Source organism: Peromyscus californicus, unplaced genomic scaffold (genome assembly GCF_007827085.1).
Source record: "Peromyscus californicus insignis strain IS unplaced genomic scaffold, ASM782708v3 Scaffold_11__1_contigs__length_118956290, whole genome shotgun sequence".
Taxonomy (NCBI): domain Eukaryota; kingdom Metazoa; phylum Chordata; class Mammalia; order Rodentia; family Cricetidae; genus Peromyscus; species Peromyscus californicus.
The window spans coordinates 110310893-110330254 of NW_026294402.1; the positions used below are offsets into that span (position 1 = coordinate 110310893).

General features: G+C 47.1%; 1 protein-coding gene across 2 annotated transcripts in view; it reads right to left on the bottom strand.

Moving 5' to 3' along the window:
- Nucleotides 1-2192: 2192 nt before the first annotated feature.
- Nucleotides 2193-19362, bottom strand: part of Tgfbr2 (transforming growth factor beta receptor 2) — a 96657-nt gene continuing 79487 nt past the window's right edge. For both annotated transcript variants that reach the window (XM_052723505.1, XM_052723514.1), the window contains 2 exons: nucleotides 7669-7796; nucleotides 2193-5123 (listed from right to left, as the gene is read on the bottom strand). In XM_052723505.1, the coding sequence (XP_052579465.1) occupies nucleotides 4944-5123; nucleotides 7669-7796 (308 nt within the window). In that variant the 3' untranslated portion in view covers nucleotides 2193-4943. The remainder of the gene's footprint in view (nucleotides 5124-7668; nucleotides 7797-19362) is intronic.

Below are 19362 nucleotides of genomic sequence, written 5' to 3' on the forward strand. Positions count from 1 at the left end.
CACGTGCAGGGAGTAAGGTGGGGAGGGGCCCCTCAGGTAGAAGAGGCAAGGATCATGAGGATGATGCAAAGGACCAGAGAGCAGATGGTCAGAGGTTTTGGGGGCTCTTTCCTCAGCCCACTAGGGCACTTCCATTCCTGATTTAACATAAGTACTGTTATCTCCCAAGACTTTAAAAAACAAAGCCAGTTCTTTGTTCATGTATCATCCAAAAAAGAACATTTGTGAAAGTCCAGGCTTCATGTTCTATTCTTTCTAATACCTGTTGAAATAAAGGCATATTTGCTAAAAACAAACAAACAACAACAAAACAAACCATGCTCTTGATGGCTGGCAGACTGTGAAACCATCTCAGGCACCAGCACACAGCTTACACCTGAAGAAAAGCTATGTGCACTCAGCCACTCATTCCCCCCATTCTTCTCTCATCAAGAATTTCCTCAGACCTTGTTAGGAGAATGCTAGGCAGATTAAGCAGAGAGGAGAGAATGTTCTGGTTTTCCTGGAGCAAGCAGACACATGGGGAGGCAGATACAAAGACGGAAATGTAGACGACAACCACACCCCACGGTGTGGCCTCCGTTCCACTGGGTTGGCCAGTTTTAATCAGGAGACAACATGAAATACAGAAAAGCAAGCATTTCAGTTACTCAAAATTCTGGTTCCTGGATAACTGGGCTTTGCCCCTGATTGTACATGGGCAATAAAATTCTTCCCCTAGGAGGTGCATGCTCCCTCCTCCTGGGCCTGATGGAGGACCAGGGCTAATGATCATTGAGAAAGTGTTTTGTTCATATTGCCAACACTCAGGTAAGCAGATCCTTTCCAGCCCCTGGCCTGTACCACATGTCTCCTTCCCTCTGTTTTTAATGCTGTATCTAGACTTTTCCTGCTTTCATGCTAAGTAGTAATTTAATATCTGCCAAGGTGCAGGCAAGGTTCTCCAAGTTCAAAATACAAATGCAAAGTTCTGTGTGGACCACCACGGGCAGTCACCAGCATGCTAGTAAGAGGATGGAACACACAGGGCAGATGCACATTCTCTAAAGCAGGCCTCTGTGACAGTCCTGGTACTAACAGCCATATGGGCCAAAGCAGTTCCTGGGATGGGGAGAGAGGCCATGCTGGCACACCAAGAACCACCACGCCTGGACACAGGGATGACAAGAGACAGCAAGGTGCCAACCCCTACTGCTTCGTCTATTATTAGTGAGCTTCTGTCAGGGATCGTTTTTCAGTTGTGTGTGTGCTTGTGTGTGTGTAACACAAGTGCACACAGGCAGATGTGGGCGGAGAGGCCAGAGGTAACCCTCCAGTGCTGTTCCTTAGACCTTGACATAGTCTCTTCCTTGAGACCTGGGGCTCAGTTAGGCGAGCCTGGTTGACCAGAAAGCCCCAAGGAGTCTGTGTCTGCCTCCTCAGCTGCAATTATAAGCATGTGACATCACCTGTAGCTTTTTTGCCTGGGATCTGAGGGCCAAGCTCATTTCCTTATGCTTGTAAAACTGCCCTGTCTCTCCTGGATTGTTTTTAAAGGGACCGGAGGAGTCTGTTGTGGAATGCTCCCCCCACCCCCAATGTAAGAGCCAATGCCGTCTTCAACAGAGTGGCTGTGACTACCCTCAAGAGACCTTTAAGACTGGGCCTGCTGCCATCCCCTCACAGAAGTAGGGGTGGGGAGGGTCATCAAATCCTTTCCTCAGAGTCTGTCTACTCCTTCCTTTACCTCCCTCCCAGATGTATGCAATTCTGGTCAAATTGCAAGTGATTTCATGGTCTCAGGATGTGCTGGAGTATATGGATGGAGGAAGGTTAACTGAAGGGGGGCTCAACCTATGCAGCTTTGGGGAAGCCATCATCCATGCGGGAGTGAGACTCTTTGGTGGGTCATTTACACCCCTCTAACTCACCCTGTACCACACTCCATAAGTCAGCATGCTAACTCACTTGCTCGCCAAGTGGGCCTTTGATGAGATCAGTACTTGGTCACTGGCGCCATAATCTGAGGTGAGCAGACAGAACACGGTGTGTGCACATGCACAGGAAAAGTGCACTCCCAACACTGTGAAAAGACAACCTATGTGAAAAAGCCAGGGAGGATTTCTCGATGACATTTTCTGCCATGTTACAGAATAATCCAGTGTGCGAATTGGTTTAGTTACTGGGAATAGCAACAAGGGCCAACCAAGATCGTCCATGAACTTTTGATTTATTTGATCTACTAGACATTTTTATTTATATAAAAGACAAATGGCATAGAATGAAAATAAGTGCTTTAGATTTTGATATAAAAGAATATTGTGCATTCACATTCCTATTTTAATACATGAGTATGGCTGAAGTGTTCAATAAAAGAATAAAACCTTCCTTTTATGCAGAGTAGTGAACAGAAGTCAACATTTTTAGGAATGACAACAATGTTATTCCTTGGTCTTTTTCTTGAATAAGATTTTAAAAAAATGACATAAACAAAACAAGCCACAGTAACATGATACTGTGTTCCAGTTTCTGATGATGACCCGGAAGTGAGATCACTTTTGAACCCTAGAAATCCCACTAGTGGACCGGTATTCTACAAATTCACCGCTAGAGGGCGGTGAACAACAGCTATTGGGAGGGCATCAGCAAGCCCTAAGGTGCAAGTGGGTTTGGGGGATTTCCAAGGTGTTGCGCAGCACACGTCCATGGGGCAGAGTACATAGACTTTTGTCCCACCCACAACTTGACCATGTATCCTAAAACCCCTGTGATCTGAGGCTTCCCATGGTCCAGACAGAATAAAAGGCTCCTTGGTGGTCCTTCAATCATGTTCCTATTTGGTTGAAAATAAGTAGCTTCAAAAACACACTTTAAAGAAAGAAGCTGTTGCTTGCAACATCCACATTTGTTGGTGGATTAACAAGCTTCCTATTAAAGCACATTCTTTGCTCTCATCCAAGTGGACACATATTCCCAGACTTTTCATGGGACTTTTGTACGTCCCCTATTCAAATCCTCGCTCATAGTTTCTACAAAGGTTAGGACCATGCAGAGACCAAGAACCATAAAGAAAGGTTCATAGAGCAGAGAGCTTCCCTTGCAGAGACAAATGGAACTTAATATGCATACAAAAGAGACTTTGACCTAATGGGAATGATGCACAGGAGGTCCTCTGAGGTCCAATTCATGGTCAGCTTCAAATCATAACACCAGACAAGGTATGTGCAGTTTAACATGTTACCAAAGCGAGGTGGCATGAATGCACATTTCTAGTATGTGTATGCATGTGAGGATGCACATGTGGTATATGTATGTCTGGAGGTCAAAGGTCAAAGATAGATGTTGTTTGTCAGGATAGATGTTATTTGTTCACCTTGCTTTGGAGACACAATCTTCTTAGCGGACCAATAAGCTCCCAGAGATGTTCACCTCCCCAGTGCTGAGATTACAAGTGTGTTCCAATGAACATGGCTGTTTTCATGGGTTCTGGGGGATTGAACTCATGTTCTCTTGCTTGTGAAGCACTCATTTTTATTTGCTGACCTATCTCTCCAGCTCCCGAATGCTCATTTCTTAATGGCTCTTGACTGGGAGCAGCTCTCATTTCCACACTTGGGTAGGTGTGGGTAATGTGAAGACTGACTGCTTACCAGTGAGAAACAAAGCAGCTGTGTGTCACAGAATCATACCTTCTTGCTGTAAATTATGCCCTCTGAGAGGGACCCAGGAATCCCTTCCCTCCTTATCTAGAAGTAAGATTTTTCTGTCACATCTCAAATACTTAAAATGAAGCTCAACTTTTTCAGACATTGTGCTGACCAAGCAAAATCTGGTCTCAAAGTGTCCCTGGACACAGTTGTACAGTATGGGCAGTGTGTGTCATTCAAATCCTGTCTGCCATGGGATTTGGGAACCTGGGAAGATAGAACCCTTTGGTGCTACCATGGCAAGCTAGAAACGCCAGCAGGAAAGTGACAAAAATTAAACACAATGAGCCAGCGGTGTTGGATGTAGGACATGACACAATAAACAAATGATAACAGCTGGGAATGAATAATAGTAACTCAGGCACAGAAGAAAATCAAAGGACACAATCTATTAGTAGATGGTGGGACAATTTTATGGGTGAGGAAACTGTCTTCTTTGATTCCGGTAGTTTATGAAAGTGGAAAGATGGGGTCAAGTTTCTAGGCTAAGCCTGAAGATTCACAAGTCAGATATTAGGCTTGAATGTCCATGATAAAATGAAAAGTAAGGCACACGGGAGACCCTGGGACATAGTGGTGGACTGGAACTTAGCTCCCTGTCTAGGGAAGCACCCTCATGTAGAGGGTAATTATTGCAAAACAAAGTGTTTTGTGGCCAAAGCAGTCTGTGAGGCATGGATCCTTCTCATGCAACTGTCCCCCCAACCCCACATTCAGGGGACCATTGCGTGTATGATTGTCAAGTGCTAAGGCTGTCCCGAGCCCCTTCTGCTCCATTCTGGAGCTCTCCAATAAAAACTAATTTCCCGGGAACATTTGATCTTTTTCTTTGTCTCCATGCAGAGTATGGCTATAGATAGAAAGATATAGACATATATAGATATATAGATATAAAACATAGCTATTCATATTTACATACAGGCATTAATAAAGTGCAAATGTTATTGGCTGTTGTAAAAATCAATCTCATTTCCTGAGGAGGTGCTAATACATCTTATGCCATGACAAAGTCCAAGGCATAGAATGCTCTCTGTTACTTGGCCCCTGCTGCTGCTGCTGCTGCTGCTGCTGCTGCTGCTGCTGCTGCTGCTGCTGTTGCTGTTGCTGCAGTTGTTTCTGAACATGGAGCAGCTATCAGGGAAGAAGGGAGCAAGTCCTTGGTTTCCCAGAAGCATCAGTCAGGACAGCATCCCACTGCCTCGGGTCTTTGGTGAGAGGGGAGCTTCTGGAGGGTTGGCCCAGCCTGCCCAGAAAAAGCTATTTGGTAGTGTTCAGTGAGCCATCTTCTGGAATCTTCTCCTGGGAGCAGCTTCTCCCAGAGAGTCTATCCGGATGCTCCAGCTCACTAAAGCGCTCTGCCACACACTGGGCTGTGAGGCGGGCCTCAGGATCATGGTCCCAGCATTCTGTCAGTGTCTCACACACGATCTGGATGCCCTGCAGAGGAAGGGTGGGTCCCAAGGGCGTCATCAGTGAGTGGTCTCCATGGAATTAGCATCAATACATCATTATGAAATGATGTCCTATCAGAGTAGGACTCAGTCTAAGTGTGTCCAAGGGTGATATCACTCTCCACCTTAGTTTTTGAGACAGGGTTTCTCAGTGAACCTAGAGCTAGCTGATCTCAGGGTTTCTCACTGAACCCAGAGCTCACTGATCACAGGGTTTCACACTGAACCCAGAGCTCACTGATCACAGGGTTTCTCACTGAATCCAGAGCCCATTGACTTGGGATCCTTCTGTCATGTCTTCCTCCACACTTGTCTTATAGGTGCACGCCACGGCACCCAGCTCTTTACATGGGTACCAGGGATCCAAACTCAGGTCTGCATGCTCATTTGCAAACCCTTTACTAACTGTGCCATCTCTCCAGTACCTAGGATCCACCCTTGGTGGCACACATTGTATAGATTTAAGAAATATATCTATTACAGGCTCTAAAAGACCCCCATTTCCCACTTTAGGCTGGATTCTCTTTTTCCCTTGCCTTTCTCGGCCTTTGGAGTTTTACTCTTTCAGAATGTAACATGGCTGGATCATAGGTACTCTTCTGTTTGAGCAGGGTTGAACACCCAAGCCCAGAGTGGGACAGGCATTAGCCTGGGTTCACTTTGTAAAGTCCATAGCTCATAGAATAACTCAGAAGTTGTTCCCAAGACTGCCAAGGGTGACCCCCAAGATGCCCCAGTCATCTCCAGTGACATTAAGCTAGGCCCTTTGACATGGCTGTCTTTGTATGCCAAATATACCTGACTGTAAGATATTTTATAGCCTGTCCTCCCCCAGGCAGCTCCACCCACTGAGCCTCACCCCCACGTAGGAAAGGTGGTCCAGATAGCAAAGTGCTCTTCCACAGGCTGGATTTCATTTTGCATCAAAAAGATTTCTCTTACTATTTTAAGTCCTTTCAGAAAATCAGAAGGTAAGTAAATAGTCTGAGAGGTGGAAATAAGATCAGCTCCTTCCATGTAGAGGCCAGCATTGCCCTGGTGACCTCCATACAGGCAGGACAGATACATGTAACACTCTTGTGGAGAGCTGGCACTTGCCTGCCAATACCAGCAACTTTTCCAACATCTGGGGAGTTCCCCCACCCCCAGTTCTTGATGTGGAATTAATTGCATAATTCACCTAACTGATGGTATTGATTGATGGCCCTGTTAAGAGTAGAGTGTTATTGTTGCTATACCAGAAACATTTATTTTGTTTTGACACAGTAATTACAGGCAGTAAATTAAATTAAATATTAAGCATTACCTTGAAATCAATAGGGCAACAAATCTCATTAAGAGGAAAAATATGTATTATGCAAATTCTTTTCAGAATTTTATCATAATGAATAACGGCTTCATTATAAGAACTTCACAGGAGAGACCTCAAGAGATGGTGACTGAGTTTCAACAGAACATACCATTCCTGCACCTTCTAATTCCTGAGTTTTTTCAAACAGCCTTGCATTTCTAGAACCAAAGACAGTTTATCTGAAAGTCTGGTGAAGACCTTGACCCTGGGAAGCCTGGCTCACCTACTCCTTGATCTACTCCACAGGGCTGGCTCTGGGCCAGGACTGGCTTCCCGAGCAGGCTTCCTGCCCTATTTGTCTTCCTGATTGAACCTGGCTTGCTGTTTCCGGTTCTCACTTGAATGCCCTGCACCTTTAGGCAAACCTATGCACCCGTGGCCAGCAAGGATGAAGGACTTCATCCAAGAGAGTGATAAATGGCTTTGCTGGGTGGAAAAGAATCATTCTTCCAGAGAGACAGAAAAACGCTCTTTCTTCACCGAGGCTCTTCCTTGAATATATCACACATGTGGTCAACTGTCTCTCATTCACAGCCTATTTTTTCTTCCCCTCTCTTCCAACCTCTGTTATGAGCAGCCTTAACTTCCAATTGTTTGGAAGGGATGTCAGAGAGTCGTGTGGCTGTCACTCAACAGGCTGGCCTCCTCCTCCCTCACCAGCTCTTCTTCATTGATTCTCTGGCCTCCCACGCATGCTCATACGGCTTCCCTCTCATCTCCATGCACAGCCAGAAGATACAAGCACATCAACTACCCGACAACCCTGCTTGTTTCCAACTGCAAAGTATTTCTTTGTGAAGTTGAAGAACCCCAGCAGAATAAAGTCAGAGCCCAGAGGGAATGAGATATAGGCTCCTGATGTGAAGGCACGGGAGTCCACAGCAGACAAGCTAGCAAAGTATCTTAACAGTGAAACAAGAGGGCTTGGGAACAGTGGCCAGTGTCTTACTTTAGTCATCTGAAAGCTCTCTGTGTATGCTGTATAAGCCTGGTGAGGGCAACTTACGAGAACAGGGTCATCCACTTATACTGAAATTTTCCTTAGGGACACAAACCTGACAGGGTTACAGAGAACAGGTGCCCTGTACTCAGAGTCAAGCTCCATCTCCCAGAATTCTCTGGCCCACAAGCAGACTTCTCTGCTTGTACCTTCTGACCTTTCAAAGTCAGCACTCCTTACCTGGTGGTTGAGCCAGAAGCTGGGGATTTCAGGCCGTCCTCGGTCTCTCAGGACATTGTCCTTCATGCTCTCCACACAGGGGTGCTCCCTCACCTTGGAACCAAACGGGGGTTCATAATCTTTCACTTCTGTGAAGAAAACAGGAAGACACAGGCCAGTTGAGCATAGGGGAGCACGTGGCTGAGAGACATGTGCTTGGTGAGTGCCTGGCTGGATAATGTGAGGAAATAACGGCAGGATGAATCTGTCATTGCTAGAATACTTTTAGCAATAGTGGATAAAATGAGAAGGAAGGGGTGATGGTGGAAGAATGCTGGGAAATATTCCACTAGTGATGGTTCAGTCCTTCTAGGCATCATGCTAATAGCTGATACCTAGGGAATAAGGCAGACAGGGACCCAGCTTTCCCATCAATGCAGGCATGCTCAATGAGGGGATATTATTTCTAAGGAAGGAAACAGGTTCTTTGGTGGTGGGAAAACCTTACATATCATGGGATGAGAGAGAGAGAGAGAGAGAGAGAGAGAGAGAGAGAGAGAGAGAGAGAGAGAGAGAGAGCTCAGCAGTAAGCATGTGCACCTCCAGGAGACCAGAGTTTGGCTCCCAGCACCCAAGTTGGGGGTCTCACTTACTTCAGCTCCAGGGGATCTGATGCCCTCTTCTGGCCTTTATAGGCACTGCATTCATGTGCACACCTTTATAGGCACACATTCATATACAGTTACACATAATTAAAAAAATAAAAAATAAAATCTTTTTTAAAAGCCCCACATATTACAAATCTTCTGGTCCTCCACAGGCTCATGGTATGCAAACAGATTCAACAAAATGTGTTCAATTTCATGGGAACATCAGCCCTACAAAGTCAAAATTCTGAAAGAGGCTGCAACCTGTATGGTTCCTGAAGACATTTCTAAAGGAAGTAAGTCAGATACTAAAGGGCAAATATTGTGTGGTTCCACATAATGTCTCCCCAGAACTCACTGGAGATTCAGCACCATCGTGAGGTACCAATAGGGAGGGCCAGGTGGGACCTGCCTAGTTGGCTGAGGGAAGTTCTTCCCTAATAAATCTCCTCATGGATTTTCACAGACTGATGCCTCCACAGGTTGTTTGGAGAGTGCGTCTTTTATTACAGCCAGTTTAAAGCTGCTGTGGCAGTACAAGGTCTCATCCAGCACTTGGGATGCTGAGGCATGAGGGTCATGAGTTCAGGGCTAGCCTGGGATACATAGGGAGAACCTATCTAGATGAAACCAGCCAGTCTCCTCATCCTGTGGTGGGGAGTAGAGCGGCACCAGGCTACACTGCTGGATTTCCTTGTCTCCAGAATCCTGAGTCGAAAGAAAGCTTTTTCCTTTATCAATACTGACTCAGCCGCAAGTATTGCATTATGGCAGTAGGAAGGGGCTAAATCTCCTCAGAGACAAATTCACAGAGATGAAGAGAGAATGGTGTCTATCTAGGGGTTAGGAGATGAACATCAGGGAGAGGGGATAGAAATGTGGGGTTAGTACTTATTGTCAGTATACAGTTTCAGAGGGGGAAGATGAGAAAGTTCTGGGGCTGGGATGTAGCTCAGTGGTAGAGTACTTGCCTAGCATGCACAAGGTCCTGGGTTCAAGTTCAATCACCAACACCATTGAAGGAAAGTGTGTGTGTGTGTGTGTGTGTGTGTGTGTGTGTGTGTGTGAGAGAGAGAGAGAGAGAGAGAGAGAGAGAGAGAGAGAGAGAGAGAGAGAGAGAGAGAATGAAGGAATGAAGAGTACTGAAGGGGAAGAAGGCTGGGCTACATTCCACATTTCCCCAAAAGTATGCAGGATCTTTTGGCCTTTAACTTCAAGATAATTTTCCTTAATGAGCAAAAATGTCAGTACTTTGCCTTCTGTGCTAAGAATGGAAGATGCTTCCACGGTCAAATGGAATTGAAAGAGCACTAGCCTGTTTTATTTTTCTCCTTCTTTTTCCCAGGAGTTGTGTCTGCCTTTTTCAGCCTCACCCTGGTAGAAAAGCTGTCAGGATCTTATTTTATCATTTTATTTGCTGGCTGATTTTTAAAAATAGTATTCTTATTTATTCTTTGAGATTTTCATAGATTTACGCATTATATTTTGATTATATCCATCCACCACCATCTCTCTAACTCTCCCCAGTGACCCCTCCCCTGTTTCTAACTTTATGTTCTCCTTCTTTGTTATCAATACCCACAGGGTATTTTTAGTAGCTTATTTTTCATAGATTTTTAATTTTCTCTTATTATATTTTAGAATGCAATTGCATTTATGACATTGAGATGAACACAAACCCCCTTTGTCCCCTTTTGATTTCAGACTTCCCAAGAAATTCATCTACACTGGTCTTAGGGTAAATTCTGAAATCTGACTTGTGGGGTACGTAAACACCACTTCTTTCTCCCATTCCCTATCCGCCATCAGACTGTTGATCCTGAGGCTCAAGACTGAGGTGGGATTTTGTGTCTTTCTCTGCTTGGTGCTTCCAGCTTTGCTTTATACACAGACAGCACCCAGTAAATACAAACTGGGATGATTTTAAGCAAGAGCTGAAGCTAGGAGGGTCAGAGCCGTCTCCAGAGGAGACACCATGCTCATCACCTTCTTCTTCCTCTGGAGTGAATGGAGTGACCCGAGGGACCACCATCGTCCCTTCCAGATCATCTCGTGGTCCAATCCAACCCAACAGCACGTTTTCTTGTTGCACTATACCTGGACAGAAAGGTCAAGATGGCATGGGGTTTGTGTGACATATAAATTGCTCGTTCTATGCTGCATTGGGCCACAGACCCTCCGTTTCTCACTTTCACTGCTGTTACAGCTGTGTTTCTTGCCTGACTAGACACCCTTTACCAAGCCAAGTCCTCTAGAGCAGTTCAAGTGTTGCCCACGGGCCTCAATCCTTCCCTTTCTCTGCAGAGTTGTACTGGGCTGATGGAAATACCCCAGCCTGGGGATGTCTGGACTTGACACCCACCCGCCAGTGGCAGCCACATCACAAGGTGACATGTGTGTTGACTAGTCCGATCTTCTTGCCTCTGCAAGCCACTCTAAGAGCTTCTGTGAGACAAGGCTGAGGCCAGGCTCTCTGAGTGGTGTGGAAATCACAGCTCAGCTCCTTCTCCCTGACTGTCCCTGCTTCCCATGAGACCTGCTCCTCAATAAACAATGGCCCGCAAATCTTCACTTGGGTCCTACTTCTGGCAATGCTGGTCCAAGCCAGCTGTCCATGAAGAGCTTCCTTCTTTCTTTTTTGGTTTCTGCCTGCTTAGCTTCCTGTATGAAGATAACTGCCACTCCACCATGAGGGAGCTTGCAAAGCCCTTCCTTGAGAAGTAGAAAGGATGCTCAGAACCACACAGCATTATGGGGGTCTGATGAAGTGCCTTTGCCTTTCCAGAAGGCTTCCTTGCTTTCTTCTTCCCAGGGAACACTTTAGAGAGTGTTCCAGAAGCCACAGTCTCATGCCCATGCTCAGAAACGACAGGCAGGACATTGCAACAAACGAGAGGAAAGCATCAGGTTGACACTCTGGCCCGCTGTCCACCTCATGGCCGGCAGGCCCAAAGAGCAAAGCAAACACTTCTATGGCCGAGTTATTAACTCGAGCTGGCTTATTCCGCTCCAAGTTCTAACCCTCAAAGTCATTCGTGATAGCTCCTCTTCATTGTCACCTTGACGGACTTGGAATCATCTGGGAGAATCACCTCTGGGTGTGTCCCTGAGGTTCAGGGAGAAGAGAGGACCCTGCTCTTATGTTTGCAACACCATCCAATGGGCTCCATTCCTAAACTAAATCAAAAGGCACAAAGGAGAAATCCAGTTGAATCCATACATTCCCTCCCTGCTTCATGACGATGGACACACGTGACCACCAGTCACCTCATTTTCCTGTGTTCATGATGGACTGGCCCCTCAAACTATGAGTCTACATAAACCTTTCCCTTCTTAAGTTGCTTTGGCCACAGCTGTCAATCACAGCACTTATTTTAATGTTTAAGTTCAGTGTGGGTCAAAGGAGGCTTCTGTGGAGCATGGGAGAAGGTGGCTGCAGAGATGATGTAATGGATGCTCAGGCGGAAATGGAGATAAGGCATACATTTTTTTTTCCCAAAGCAAGGGGAAGCTTAACCGAGTTTCCCCTATTTTTCCTGAGACCTTGGGAACTGTGAGACTTCCTGTGCTCTAAAGTCCTACTTCCTCTCTTTGGCTAAAATGGGGAAGGGAGGTCAAGGGTCATTCATCCACAAGGCGCTGGCAGAGACAACTGTCTGGGCCACACTGGGAGGATCTGAAGGCGATGCTGCCTTCTAAGTTTAAAATGGAAAAATGGAGGGGGGGGGGGTGTCAAAGAAGATCATGTGACTCAAACTGGCGGGTGCCTGTCCCTTGAAAGTGACCTTTCAGAGGCTACAGTGGTGCACGCCTGTCATCTCAGCACTGGGGAGGCTGAGGCAGAGGGACATTGTGAATCTGAAGCCAGCTAGGGCTACACAGTGACCTCTAGGCAAACAGTCTGGGCTACAAGTGAGACCCTTTCAAAAATTAGTCAGTCATCATGCAGTAATGGCTCAGGTTAGGAGTGGGGGCAGGATTTGAAGTGAGCACATCACATTTGTTTATTTATTCATCTGCGCACAAGCTCTGGTGCACTTCTTGAGGTCAGAGGTCAGAGGACAACTTGTGGGAGTTGTTCATTCTCTCCTTCCACCAGATGAGTCCTGGGACTTGAACTCAAGAGCTCAGGAGTGGCGGCTGGTGCCTCCACTCTCTGAGCCATCTTGTATCCTTGTGCACACATTTCAAACTGACCTTTTTTTTAACCCCTGAAAAGCCACCTTTGCCCACTGTATGCTTCCACAGCAGATAACAACACATGCTAGACTTTTTTCTTATCATGCGTTTTGTTGATTCGTCTTTCTGGGGTCTTTCCCCTCATTTTGAACACCCTAGTGCTGACCTTGCTTTCTTCTCTCGTGTCCCACAAGTGTGTGGAGATGACTCGCATCTGGCTGTGTGGATACCTGCCACCAGCCGATGTGTCTAGCATTGGCTCTGGGCACCAAAGAAGAGGTTCTGCTTACTACTCTTGTGGCTATTCAGGCAATCCCATCTGCTGTTCTCTGAACCTGGGGACATGAGCAGTGCATGGAAGGCCATTCCCTCCTGGGGAGATTTTCTAAACGCTCCTTGGTTCTAAATTAGCTTCAAGTTCTGGCAGAGGTCCACCCTTGACTCTGAACAAGGAAGCAGATCCCTGAGTTAAAATCTGAACTCTGAGAAACAAGGTCAGAGGTCAGACCTCTGAGGGAGAAGTTTTTCAGGCAGGGATCCTGTGCTTGGTGCGTGGGCACTGACGTCATCGGGGGAATCTCATACTCTGTACCATACATGAAACAGTCCTAGGAACGGAGCAGCATGGAGGACTGACAGCGTACTGGTGGCCCGAACTGCTTTGACTCCTGGTATCTCCAGCCTGGAAGACTACAGTCCACCCGTTCAGTGAAAGCTAAACCCACATGGACTCCGCCTATCTACTTATCTTTCATGTCGGTGCTTAAAATATTTTAGAAAATGCACATGTTTAAACCCACTAAATCACTAAATGAAAGTTTCTAGAAAACCCAGTCTCCTCTCATCACTTTCACAAGGGTGGCTTTGGTGAGATTAAAAGGTGTTTAAACCATTACCTTATTGGTTATAAGTGAGCACGTCTCAATTTACTTTTCATAAAAGATCAGGTGAGTTACCCTCAGTTCAATGGAGAGAGGCTTCAGCAAAGCGCAGCAGAAATGAATTGTAGGAAAAATGAGGCCAGCTGGGCATCTCTAGCTATACCGCATTGCTATTGAGGTCACCTGGTCCAGCCGTGAGACGGCCTCTGCTGCCTCTGCTGCCAAGCCTGAAGACCAGAGATTCATCCCGAGAGCCACATGGTGGAAGGCGAGAGCCAACGCCTACACCTTGTCCTCTGATCTATACAAGCACCCCATGGCACATGTGTGCCTCCTCGATAAATCATTTCATAAAAGTGTAAAGTCACTTAGACCCATTCTGGGTTCCTTCCTTATCCTATAGCAGGTCTGAAACAAGCACTTTTGGCACATTGGCTTTAAATGTGCCAGGGGAGTGGGAGCTGGGTCATGGTAAAGGGAAACGAATGGAGGTGACTCAGCATGTTTTAAGAGTGTCAAAGAGCCAGGCAGAGGATGCTGAGGAGCAGTCTGGAGAGATGTGATCCAACCTGCAGTTCACTGTTAAGAAAAGGGAGGCTCAGCTGGGCTGCGGTGGGGCAGGCCTTTAATCCTAGCACTCCTGGAGGGGGGGGTGGGGGGGCAGGGACAGGGGCAGTACTCTGTAAGTTCGAGGCCAGCCTGGTCTATAGATCTAGTGCCAGGGCTACATAGAGAAACCCTGTCTTGAAAAACAAAACACACAAAGAGAGACAGAGAGAGAGAGAGAGAGAGAGAGAGAGAGAGAGAGAGAGAGAGAGAGAGAGAGAGAGAGAGAAAGAGAAAGAGAGAAAGTGACAGAGAAAGACAGAGAGAGAGACAGACAGACAGACAGAGACAGAGAAGAAAAGAAAAGTGAGGCTGGAAAACAAAAGATTCCAAGCTGCTCCTGGGGTTTCAGGGACCCTGAAGACTGGCTTTGTCTTGCTAAGAAGTTGTTATTCTTTCTTCTCTCCACCTAGCATTTCAGAAAGTGCTTCTCCAATCCTGCCCAGAGCAAGCACCAGGGAATACCCCACCCACTGAGAACCTGACAAATGTCTCCCTCCCTGCCAACCTTGGTGAGGTCCTCTCTGGCATAGGCCCTCAGGAAGGGCTCTTTAGGGTCTGCGAGATGGAGACAGTTGGTAATTTCTAAACAAGCTATGTAAAAACTACTAATTAAAAAGAAATCCCCTTAACTGGTATGATTTCCCTGCAGTGCACACAAACACTTGTGTATTCTGGCTTTGGGAAAGGTGGGGCAGTGGTAGGGCTGGGGGTGGAGAAAGAACAAGACAGTCCCATTCTTTAACCACAGACAGCAGGGGAGGATGGGGTTGGCATGGCACCAGTGCGATGTTTACTCAGGTTCCTCTTTGCGGGATCCAGGGTGCTCAGACTACAGCAGATGTCTCCACCACAGCTAAACCAGCCCATCCTGAGAGTTCTCGGACTGAATGCCCTATGTCCCCACACTGTTCAAAACACACCTTCTCTAAGAGACCTTTGTTTCACTGCTGCCTGGAACTTTCTCTTCCTTCCCATCCCCCTGCTGCCGAGGCTGAGGACCAGCCGCTGCTGCTCTTCCTTGCTCTCAGGAAGTCCCCCAGCTCCTCTGAAGGGAAACAGCCTGCCCTTCTCTGCATCACCACAGACCTGTCCCCGAGACAGCACTGGTATGGCTTTGGCCACCAGCATCTGTCCCACAGCTGTTGTGGCTGTAGTTGGACAGTGTCCCCTAAGGCAGCGCTCCTCTGATTTTATATTTTCTTTCCAAATGGTGCTGCCTTGGAGTCCAGTCAAAGCAAATGGTTTCCATCCCGGTCTTCCTGAAGTTTCTCCAAGCCTCCTTCCCTTTTCCGTTCGGCCTGGCCCATTGTTCTTTCGATACTTAAAAACATAGAAGGAGCTGTCTGTGTCAAACCCTTGCTCACTGACCACTGTGTGTCAGCTTCTGTGCTGAGGTCCAGGTGGCAGGGTTTGGGTCGGTCTGCATGTGGGCCAGTGCTGGCTGGGGATGAATACACGCAGTGCCTGCTGTATTCCCCAGAGGGGGCCTTAGACACCTCCCTCATCCGCCTCCCACACACCACTGTGCAAACACTTGCCCAGACCCCAGGCCAACCGCCTGGCTTGGGACAGCGGTTCTTTGTAAAAGAGAGCCCATCTCAGTTCTACCCTTGCCCAGTGGAGATCTCCTGTCTTCTCTCCATTAGAAAGCAGAGGCACAGCAACCACCCTTCCATCTTGTTCTCCTTCAACAACTCAGTTTGCTCTCTTCATTTTTCTCATGTATCTTTGAGACGCTCAAAGTGTCTGAAGTCTGCTGTGATTTTCTTCCTAAAATGATCACATCCACCCATCCCTTGCTGGACACCAGATCTGCTGCTGACCTATTCCAGCTTCACTCCTCACTAGACCTGCTCGCCTGGGGAGAGGGAGCCTTTGGATCTCTGCTCTTGCCAGGTGTAGTGCTCTTCCCCACATTCCAGTACCAGGAGGCTGAGCTGAAGCAGTTGTGAGCGTGACGCCTCTGTGAGCTTCCTAGAAAGACCATGCCTCAAAAACAAAAATGGACTCCTGTCCCTCAGCAGGGAGCAGAGTGCCTGGACACAGAGTCATCCATTAGATGTCACCTGAGTGAGTGAACGAATGGATGAGTGGAGGAATGTATGAAGGACTACATCCTTGGAGAAAGCAGGAGAAAGAAGTCAGATTTTAAGGCATCCGTGCACAGAGGCTAAGAGTCTTGGCTCTGGCAACTGGGATCTGGGGGCTGGGAAGAGGACTGTCAGTAAAATGCTTGCCTAGCAAATACCGGGGCCTGGATTTCATCAGAAGAAACCAAAATTAAAAATCCCAGGTGTGGCAGCACATGCCTATCATTCCAGAGGAGGTGGAGGCAGGTGCATACCTGGGGCTGGCTGACCAGTCAGTCTGGCCTACTTGGCAAGTTCTAAGGAAATGAGACATTCTGTCTCAAAAAAAAAAAAAAAAAAAAAAAAAGTGGACATTGCCTGAGAACAGTACCAGAGGTTGACCTCTGGTCTTCTCTCTCTCTCTCTTTCTTTCTCTCTCTCTCTCTCTCTCTCTCTCTCTCTCTCTCTCTCTCTCTCTCTCTCTCTCACACACACACACACACACACACACACACACACACACACATTCACACACACACACGTATGCATACACACATACGAATGCACACGAGCTCACACACAGAGACATAGACACGCATGCACACACACACATACACAGACACAGACACAGACACACATGCATACAAGCTCTCTCACACACAGAGAGACCCAGACGCATGCATGCACACTCAGGAATTCATCAAGGGAGACAGGAAAATTCAGGGATGCAGATTTTCAGAAATGGGGTCCCTAAGGAGTACCGCCTCATCCAGTACTTCTGGAGAGCTATGCCTCCAGTGCAGGATGCACAGAGGGGCTCTGACCCCCACACACACCACTCTGGGTATTCATTCTCCCTACTCTCCACCAATCAGGCTGACTCTGTCCCAGGAAGGGAAGGCCTGTGGCTTCAGGGCTCCTGGCTCCGTGGTTGCCCCACCTCTGGACACTGGTTTTCTCATCTGTGTGGGGAGGCTGACTGCAGCACGCCCCAAATGCGGTTCTGGCGGATTCAGTGTACTGATGATGAAGTGACTGCCTTGGCAATGGCGTCTGTGATTCCCCGGGGGCTTTCTTAACCTGGACCAAACCGTCCTCCTTCTCACACCGCTCTCCCCTCACTGTGATCCTCTGTGCAGCTTTGTGGTGAACTGCACACAAAAGGAAGCTTAGATTCGGCTTCAGACTTAACTCTTTATCATCTGTTTACACTGTCTTCCTGGTAATGCTGAGGGGAACACCCCTAGGGCTGTGCTGTGCGCTTCTCCCTCCCTTGGGCTGCTCTGCACAGAGTCCAGGCTGACACCTGAGCCACACTGCTCCTCACGGTCCTTCCTACCTCGGCATCCACTGATTTAGGCTGGCCTGGAGGCTAGCATCCACTGATTTAGGCTGGCCTGGAGGCTAGCTCCCTGTCTCCTTCTGCTGTCCCTTTAACAGCCGTTGTATAACTGACAGCCCCTGACTGCAGGGAAGTTCATGCCAAGGTGTTAGTCCCAGGAAACTGCTTGAAATGGAGTCAAGAGACAGGTCCTGAAAGGAGTTGATGGTGAGATCCTCAGTGAGGACGAAGCATGGGGCCCGGGCCAGAGAAGGGAGGAGGGGCCTAAGGTGATGAAGGGGCCGGGCTTGGCATCCACAGGAAAGTCACACTCACCATCATCACGGAAACCTAAAGTAAGGCAGGAAGGACTTAATTCTCCCGGGACATCTGTCACATACTGCCAAATGTCCTGCTTCATGTAGATGGGATATTAGCTGACCCAATTGTGGGGTAAAATAGAAAGCTTTGATTGCCATACTAAGGAAATATATTCTACATTGTTATTTAAAATTAATTAATTATTGTTGTGGGAGGGTGTGGGTGCATGAGCCACGGCTTGTATGTGGACGTCAGAACTCTGTAATGTCAGTTCCCTCCTCCCACCTTTACATAGGCTCCAAGGATTGAACTCAGATCATCAGAAACACCTCTGCCCTGAGCCATCTCAAAGGGCCTGAATTTACTGTTGCTACTACTGCTTACTGTTATTGTAATTATATTATTATTATTATTATTACCCTTTCTCTTTGGAATTCAACAGCTGATGAAAAGAATAATCATACATCATCATGTCAGTAAAGGTCACACTTTAGAAGGACCAGCTACAGTTCCCCTCTTACACTTACACATCAAAGCCCCCTAGCAAGTAGAGTAACTTGTTATCTAGTGTATTAGAAAGGTGATAAATATAACATGTATGTGTACATGTTTAAAAAGCATGTGCTTTTTTTTTTTTTAAAGTGCAAGTCTTTCTAGCAGACTCCAAGCTTCTGGGGTGACAACCGGACCTGCCTGTCCACTTGTGATTCTGGAGAGACGAGGATGCAGAAGCCTGTGTCTGCAGGGGACATATTTCATGTTTCATGTGCTTTCCATGTATAAAAATCACATGAAAATAAATGTTTCTGACATAAATCCTGGGTTAACCAAGTTATCTTTAAGGTCTTTAAATTGTCTTAAAAGACATTTAAAAAAGACGTAAGGGTCTGAGGAGCTACCTCAGTTGCTGAGAGCACTTGAGTTTGGATTCCCAGCACCAAAGTTAAAAAAGCTGGACGTGGTGGCATGCACTTGTGATCTCAGTCCTGGGAAGGCAGGGCCAGGTGGGTCCCTGGAGCTCACTGGCCACCCAGCCTAGCCAAATCAGACAGGCCCAAGTTCAGTGAGACTCTCTCTCAAAATACAAAGCAGAGAAGTACCATGGAAGACACTAGAGGTTGGCTTCCTGCCTCCACAGGTGTGCACACATGCTAACACACACACGCACACACACACACACACAAATCTAATACTTTTAGAAGAGGCTGATGTGTTCTCAGGGACGTGCCACATGATGTCACACGCTTCAATCTAGTGATGTCCATGAGGGTGGATGCAGCCAGAGTGGAGACTGGAGAATCAGGGGTGGGGAGTTACCAACAAACAAAGGAATGCCATTTGTTTGTTGGTTCCATTCAATTCCTGCCTGTTTTTACCACAGAAGGTTGTGAAGGGTTTTTCTGAGATGAACTAAAGAAAATGGATCCTGGTTCCTTCCACAGGGAAACTTGTTTATCCCGTAGCTTTTTTTTAGAAACCATAAAAGTTGGCGAGCTTGGCTCTACCTCATGTGTGCCTCATTTCTTCCTCACTCAGCAAATATCAACAGGAAAGGGCTCTTGTCAGTGACAACAATGAACGCAGAGTGCACCACAGCCTCGGGCTGACTACCTTGTTAGAACTGGAGACCAGACATGATCTCAGGGGCTGTTTACAGAAGCACGGTGGCTCCCAGAGCACGGGAGAAG